The sequence below is a fragment of the Trypanosoma conorhini genome (assembly GCF_003719485.1).
Source record: "Trypanosoma conorhini strain 025E chromosome Unknown Tco_14.4_contig_00140, whole genome shotgun sequence".
NCBI lineage: Eukaryota > Euglenozoa > Kinetoplastea > Trypanosomatida > Trypanosomatidae > Trypanosoma > Trypanosoma conorhini.
Genome location: NW_021704225.1, coordinates 1 through 7,197, shown reverse-complemented (window position 1 = coordinate 7,197; position 7,197 = coordinate 1). Strand labels below are relative to the sequence as shown.

The 7,197-nt window shown below is 56.9% G+C and overlaps 4 protein-coding genes and 1 non-coding gene across 5 annotated transcripts, besides 7 other annotated features; all 5 read left to right on the top strand.

The window, feature by feature from the left end:
• Positions 1 to 465: 465 nt before the first annotated feature.
• Positions 466 to 510: a microsatellite.
• Positions 511 to 776: 266 nt separating this feature from the next.
• Positions 777 to 802: a microsatellite.
• Positions 803 to 860: 58 nt separating this feature from the next.
• Positions 861 to 2,327, top strand: Tco025E_03189 (Leucine-rich, ribonuclease inhibitor subtype; the record flags this gene model as incomplete). The annotated part of the gene is made up of 1 exon (XM_029370110.1): positions 861 to 2,327. One exon carries the CDS (start codon positions 861 to 863, stop codon positions 2,325 to 2,327), a length of 1,467 nt encoding a protein of 488 aa, XP_029229804.1.
• Positions 2,328 to 2,606: 279 nt separating this feature from the next.
• Positions 2,607 to 2,643: a microsatellite.
• Positions 2,644 to 2,668: 25 nt separating this feature from the next.
• Positions 2,669 to 2,700: a sequence feature (GA-rich).
• Positions 2,701 to 2,869: 169 nt separating this feature from the next.
• Positions 2,870 to 2,941, top strand: Tco025E_03188. The gene has a single exon. It is a non-coding gene; the product is annotated as a tRNA-Ala (tRNA).
• Position 2,942: 1 nt separating this feature from the next.
• Positions 2,943 to 2,989: a sequence feature (GA-rich).
• A 78-nt stretch (positions 2,990 to 3,067) lies between these two features.
• Tco025E_03187 (methyltransferase) lies at positions 3,068 to 4,732 on the top strand (the record flags this gene model as incomplete). Its single annotated transcript, XM_029370109.1, has 1 exon — positions 3,068 to 4,732. One exon carries the CDS (start codon positions 3,068 to 3,070, stop codon positions 4,730 to 4,732), a length of 1,665 nt encoding a protein of 554 aa, XP_029229803.1.
• A 617-nt stretch (positions 4,733 to 5,349) lies between these two features.
• On the top strand, positions 5,350 to 6,264 carry Tco025E_03186 (OB fold-containing protein; the record flags this gene model as incomplete). The annotated part of the gene is made up of 1 exon (XM_029370108.1): positions 5,350 to 6,264. The coding sequence occupies one exon, from the start codon at positions 5,350 to 5,352 to the stop codon at positions 6,262 to 6,264; it is 915 nt and encodes a 304-aa protein (XP_029229802.1).
• A 47-nt stretch (positions 6,265 to 6,311) lies between these two features.
• Positions 6,312 to 6,331: a microsatellite.
• A 416-nt stretch (positions 6,332 to 6,747) lies between these two features.
• Positions 6,748 to 6,807: a microsatellite.
• Positions 6,808 to 6,844: 37 nt separating this feature from the next.
• Positions 6,845 to 7,195, top strand: Tco025E_03185 (putative Bis(5-adenosyl)-triphosphatase; the record flags this gene model as incomplete). The annotated part of the gene is made up of 1 exon (XM_029370107.1): positions 6,845 to 7,195. A coding segment is annotated over one exon (351 nt), but the record flags the coding sequence as incomplete, so codon positions are not given.
• Positions 7,196 to 7,197: the final 2 nt, after the last annotated feature.

Here is a 7,197-nt window from a genome sequence, read left to right as displayed (position 1 = left end):
CCATCGGATGAGCGTCTGGGCTGCCATGTGGCCTTTAGTGACGATGGTTTAGCGGCAGTGGCGGAGTTGCATCGTGAGCGTCTGGAGGTGATTGATGGTCTCATTGGAAGTTTTCATGCGTTGAAGCGCGACGGCAAAGACCGTGAAAGGGGAATGCCACGACGCACCAATTTTACTGTGCCAATCATGCCGTAAACGACGTGGAACGGATTTCCAAGTCTATATTCCGCTGACTTGGGGTAATATGCGTGTTGTTTCACAAGCGGAAGCAATGGAAGCTTCATTTTTTATTTATTTGAATTTGTTGCTTTTTTTTTTACGTGACTATTTTTGAGTGCTTTATTCCCTACCTTGGTGTTGTTTTTGGCGAGGCGGCAGCGACGTTGAGGTGTGGTGTACTTTTTTTATTTCTGATGTTTCCTTGCAGTGAAACTTCTGTCGAGTGTGGTCCTCTGCCTTCCCCCCGTTGTTTTTTTGTTGTTGTTGCGTGTGTGTTTGTTGGTCTTTTGTGTCCCCTGCTCCCTGCGCTGACGCCGCTCTGCCGGCCTTTCTTCCCCCCTCTGCCTCCACAAGTGAAGGTTGCGGGGGTTTAAGCTGCGCTAGCGCCGAGGCCGTGCCGGCGTGGTGTTTTGTGTTGCCTTCGGCGCGTTTTGCCGGCGGTATTCGTCCCCGCACGGTTCACGTTCGTCGGCCGGTGGCGGACCACGCCGCGGCGGCGCCGCCCTCCAGCCATCCCCGCCAGCGCAGAAGGACACACACGCACGCGCAAACACACGTACATATATATATATATATTTATATAGGCAAAAATCTTTGTATAACGTTTATGCCTGCGTCTATCGCCTGTGAGAAGTAGCTTGATGTTGTCACACGCCTCGACGGAGCCGCTCACGGGGGACCTCGACACCCTGCGGGTGCTGCACCAGGTGCTGCGTTTCGTGCCGTACAACCGCCGCACGCTCTGCGCGGTGCGGTGCGTGTCAAAGCCCTACCGCCGCGCCGTGCAGCACCCGCAGGGGCCGTGGGCGGGACATGAGGAGATTATGATGTCAAAGTACGGCCACTGCGTCATCTTTAACGCCAAGGACGACGAGGAGGGCCGCTCCAATTTTGGTCTCTCCTCCGTGTCTCCCATTGGCCGCAAGTTTACCACGCTTGGGGTGAAGATGCTGAGCCGCCACCACCAGTGCGTGGCGGACGGCCTAACAAGTCTGGTGCTGCATCATTCACAGATCGACCTTGACGTCTTCGACGCCCTGGCCCCGCTTACAAACCTGCGGAAACTGGAGTTGGCCCTCTGTCGCAAAATCACCTCCGTTGCGGGGGCGAGCCGCGTGGCGAGTCTAGAGTCGCTTGAGGTGGACCTCTGCCCCCTTGTGGCGGACGGCGTCGTCGGTCTGCTGCTCCCGAAGCTCAAGCGACTCAAGCTGCGCTCGTGCTCTAAACTGAGCAACCTGAACGGCATCGCACCGGCCACCGCCGCCGCGTTGGAGGAGTTGTACGTTGAGAACTGCGACGTCTACGATGACACCGTCAACAGGTTTTTTACGAACTTCACCACAAATTTGAAAATCCTTCATTTGCCCGGGGCTCACATTGACACCGCCCTCACCCGTGTGTCGGCGGAGGTGCGGGAGAAGTCCCTTGTCTCGCTGCACCTCCGCGACACGCTCCTGCGTTTCGTAACCCTGCGTGCACTGGCGCCATCCATGCAGAATCGCCTGGAGTTCCTCTCACTAGACGGCTGCGCCAGGCTGGAAAGCTTCGAGCCCCTCTGTAGACTCCAAGGGCTTCGCTTCCTTGACATCACCTCGGCTACCCACGGGGAGGGTCTGCAGTTTCTGACCTGCTGCGCCAAGCTGGAGCTCTTTCGCATGGCCCACGCGAAAATAAAGGATATCAGTTTCGTCTCCTCACTGCAGGCGCTGCGGGTGCTGGACGCCACCAACTCGCCCCTCGATGACCTTTCGCTGGTGTTCCTTGAGAATTTGCCCATGCTGGAGGTGGTGGTGCTGACGACGTGCACAGACATCAAAGACATCAATGTGCTGTCCACGTGCAAGCGCATTCGCCGCATCTTTTGCGCCAACACGGCGGTCACAAACGAGGGGATCACCTCCCTCACGGCGTGTCCCGAGTTGGAGGAGCTGGACCTGAGGACGACGGCGGTCACCGACGTCAACTTCCTTGTCGGTTGCCCCTCGCTGAAGTGCGTCAGCGTCTATGGCGCGGCGTTAGGCAGTGAGGGCTACCAGGACCTGCTGCAGAGCAACATTGAGGTTATCTGCGACCCCGTTGGTGAGGGAGGCAGCTTTGATGACGCGTAGAGGAGAAAGGGAAAGAAAGAGAGACATAGAGAAGAAGAAGAGAAGAGTGAAACCAACGACGACGACAACAGCAAGATGAAAGGGGCGGATGGAGTTCAAAAAAGCACTCACACACACGCATATACAGTAATTTTAAAAAAAAGAGTACTATTTTGGGGATATATTTATTGTATTATATATAGAAGTTTTGTACTTGTGCTCATTTACGGCTGCGGGCGTAGTGTGGCTGGCTTTGACTCCTTCCTTCTCTCTCCCTTTCTGCCTACATTATAAAAGAAAATATCTATATATAATGTAAGATAATAAATATATGTATCTCTTTTCGTGTATGTGGCGGGGAACCGCCGCCACATTCTCCTCCTCCTCCTCCTCCCATTACCGCGTAAGTTTCTCCTCTGCGTGCTCCTTCCACTTCGTTCTTTTTCTTCTTTTCTTGTCCTCTCCGTGGCGAAGAACAAAAAAAAAAACACGAGGGGAAAAAAAACGGCGAAGAAATGAACGACTTCATGTTATTTCTGGTTGTTGCGTCACCCGTCCTCGTCGGGCGTGTAGCTCAGTGGTAGAGCGTCCGTTTCGCATACGGAAGGCCTAGGGTTCGATCCCCTACTCGTCCATCTTTTTCCCCTTTCCCTCATTTTTCTTCTTCCTTCTTTCTTCCTTCTATTTCTCGCCGCTCCTTCCCAGTTCCGCCGCGAGACGGCCGCGGCAGCAGAAAAAGGGGCGAAGGAGGCGGGCGTTCGATGGCGAGGGACGCGGCAGCCGGCGGCGGGGAGGCGCTCGCGGAGGCAGGGCCAAATGCGGACCGCATTGGGCTGGCTGACACAATCAAGTCGTTTCACTATCGCCTGCAGCAGCGCATGTCCACCGACGCGGCTGTTTTGTCGTCGCAGGGGGCGGAAGCGCACGAAGACGAAGAGGCGCGTTGGTCGCGTATTATAGCCGGGGAGGGACAAAATATGAAGGTCTACGCGACCGCAATGCATGATATTGCGACCCGTTATTGGGACCCGTGTCAAGAGGGGGAAGGGGCGACCGCGTGTGGGTTTCCTTCTCAGTCTGCCTCTGCTGCTGGCAGAGTAGCAATTACCCGCTCCCGGCGTCCGCGGGACACGGTCCTGGAGGAGGCAGGTGAGCAGCATGAGCAACCCACACTTGGGTCATTGCGCTACAACGACCGCGTGGCGTACTCGTTGCACTGCGTGGCTGACTATTACCTCGGCACCTGCGTGCCGCTCGCCAACACGGAGCAGCAGTTGCAGCGGCATAATGAGGCTCGTGAGTTAGACTCTTCCGAGGAATGCGGTCATCCCCGGCATTCTTCGGTAGTTCCATGCACGGCGGTTTATGAGCGCATTCCCCGTATTGCAACGGCCACCATAAAGGCATGGCGTCGTGCCTTTTATGCCGCTCGCGGCCGCCAAGCAACTGCAGCAGAAGTTGAATCTGCGGCGTACGACGCACTTACACTACATGGTTGTGAGGGGGAAAAGGGCAACGAAGCTGACACAAATGTGCCGTCAGAGCCTCTACCTCACAAGATTCTGCGAGCAAGCCACGTCCAAGGGACATTGAGGGGGTCGGCGGCATCATTGGCTGGTCTTTACATGTCTCTCACACGCGATCTGGTAAGACGCCGTCGTTCCACAACTGGTGGCGACACTCCGCTGCAACCAGCTCTGCCGCTGCAGGTGCTCGACGTAGGCTCCTGTTACGGCCCGTTTAAAGGAAAAGTGGTCACGAACGGGGTGCTTCAGGTTCCCCTAGCAGTGACGGCAGTGGACCTGTGCCCCTTTGAGGACAGTGATGTCCTGCAAGGGGACTGGCTTGCCGTGCGCTTTTACGATGTCGGGGAGCGAAGGAAGGAAGAGGCGTCGGAAGCGGTGGAGGCAGGAGACAGCGACATCAGCAGCAACAGGAGCAGCGGCAGTGTCAGGAAATGTGCGACTGTGAAGAAGACGGAATCGCTTGTCCGAGCCAACGCCAGCGCCAACGCCAACGCCGGGGGCGTGAGGAAAATGCCTGGAGGGCCTCTTTGGGTGGCGCGTTGCCAATTCGATGTCGTATTTTTCTGTCTGATGCTATCTTTTCTTCCGCATCCTCGGTTGCGGTACCGCGCCTGTCTTCACGCCCACCTGGCCCTCAAGGATGGAGGCTTGCTCGTGATTGTGAGCACGCGCACGCAGTGCACCCGCCGCGGCTCCTGGATAGACGACTGGATCGCGTGTATTGAGGGAATAGGCTTCAAGCGGGTGCACAAGCACATCATGGGGCAGATTGTGGGAATGAGTTTTAGCAAGCAGGCGGCGCCGGAGAGCGTGGGCGACACGCTGGCGTGGATTAGAGGCATGATGGCTCGCCCTGAGGCGGAGGGCGGCCTGCGCATCCTTGGAGACGAGTCCCGCTAACCCCGCCCAGGACAATCACCATTCCTCTGCCCTCTTTCTCTCTCTGCCCACGCTGGGACTGGGGGGGGGGGGGCGGCAGACGCGCGGCGCTGCTTTTTCTTCTTTGTCCCCTCGAGCCTTGATTTCCGCTGCTTACCGGGGGGTTCGATGCGCAAGTCACCACCCGAACACCGGTTTGGTTCTGGTCACTGCGCTGCGTCGATACGACATGACAGGACGCGTAGTAGCAATATTTGTTGTTGTGGCTCTTGTGGTGATTTGCTCCACTTGCGCCTCTTTTCCTCAACAGGCAGCGGCAGCCTCGGTAATGTTGCCTGCCGACCCAGGTTTGTTTGTTCGTTACTTTGGGGCGGGGGGACCTCATCACCGGTGGTGTGGGGATGCCCCCCCCCCCCCCTTCGTTTCAGCACCCTCGGCCTCCTTTTCCTTTTTGCGCTCTGCCTTTCTTTTTTGGGGGACCGAACTCAGCCACATCCTCCTTGCTTTTCTCTCTTCTCCCTCGTCAACGGATACTCCTCACCAGCCTAGGATTTGCTAGACCGTAGCACACACTCCCCTCACGTTCGCTGCGACCATCACGCTCCCGAGCGGCGCACGGTGTGGACTGTCGCGGAGCAATGGAGCTGCACATTTTTGACTTTGATGGGACCATCTTCTACTCCCCCTCCCCGTCCGCGAGGATAAAGGAGACACACGGGGCAAACGTGTACGCGAGGCTCATGCGGCCGCTCACGGACAACGGCCTGGGCTGGTTTCAAAGCCTCACCACGCTGCTGCCGCCCGCGGTGCCGACGGCCCCGCCCATCCAGGAGTGGTACCTGACACCCGTCCTCCGGCGAATGATGGAGCTGCGGCAGCGCCAAAGGGACGCCGCCGCCATCGGGGCCCCGGAAGACGTCAAAATGTTTGTGCTAACCGGCCGCGACGAGAAGTTTCGCTATCGTATTGAGGAACTGTTAACGCATGGGGGGCTGCGAGACATGTTGGGCGCGGTGCTGCTGAAGCCGCACGAGACGTACGGCACGGTGAAGTTCAAGCTGGAGGCGTTGTACTCGCTGATTGCCCAGAACCGCCCCAAGCACGTATTCTACTACGAGGACCGTGTGGAACAAGGGCAGCAGCTCCTGGACGGCATCCGGCTGCTCTCGCAGGCGGTTCACCCTGATGCTCCCGAGTCGCTTTACGTTCACACTGCGGTATTGAAGGAAAGTGGAGAAGTTCATCCAACCCTTCTTGAGAGGAGAGATGGCAAGGCGCGAAGTGGCCCAGCTCTGCGTTGGTGGGATGAAACCAGGCGACGTGTCGCTCCTGACCCGTTGACAAGCATTCTTCCCTTCACCTTTACGATGTTGTTGATCGATCCCAGTTTGTCATCACGCTGCGAGAGGCTGCTAAGCGCGAGTGCGGAGGATGAGGTTGTTGCGCAACTGCGGTACGAGAGAGACGCGTATGAAAGCAGCAATCCCGGGGGGCCGAAGAAGAAGAGTTCTTTTCGTCGTGGCTCTAATCGCCATTATTACCCGAAAAAATAAAGGTGGCTTTGGGTTGGGTGTGGCATGTTAATGTTTACTGTTGGCGCTATTATATATATATATATATGCCTCCCTGGTAATGCGGCTGATGTCTTGGCAGATACGCATCCACGTCCATAGATGTATGCACATCTGCCTATCTTCATGGGTGTGTGTGTGTGTGCCCCTCGGTGCATGTTGGGTGTGTGGTTGGACACATGTGTGTGCGTTCCTCAATAACTGTGCCTCGCACCTTAACCACGTGAGTGTGTGTGTGTTACTGTGCGTCACACGACTCAACCGCCTTTTCTTTTTTGTTATTGTGCGTTTGTGCGTATCTTTATGTCTATTTATATATATATTTTTCCACCCTCATATGTGTGTGGGGGTGTGTGGTTGGACACATGTGTGTGCGTTCCTCAATAACTGTGCCTCGCACCTTAACCACGTGAGTGTGTGTGTGTTACTGTGCGTCACACGACTCAACCGCCTTTTTCTTGTGTGTATATATATATGCATATGTGTATGTATGCATCCATATATATATATGCATATGTGTATATACGCCTGGGGCAGCGTCTTGCGTTGGCTGTGGGCCGTCATGGCGAGTGGCATGCGGGCTGCTCAGCTGCCACCAAACCTCGCCCTCTGCCGCGGTTCTTGTCGGCACTGGATTGTCGCCGCCGGGGCCAACAGCGAGAGCTACCAGTGCTTCTGCCGCGCCCAGGGACAGGCAAGCGGGCGTCACGGCTCCACTGCCTCGACGCCTCCTCCCTCACACGCCGCGGCGAGGTTCCGCCCCGATCACCTGCTCCCCGGGGACTGGAGCGCGCTGCTGCGGCACTGCCGCCGCCTGACCTCGCCGCACGGTAGCTTCAGTTACTCCTCCCCGGGAGACGCGGCCGCCGCCGAAGCGGCCGAAGCGGACTCGACTGCGGAGGTGGTGAATTTGGC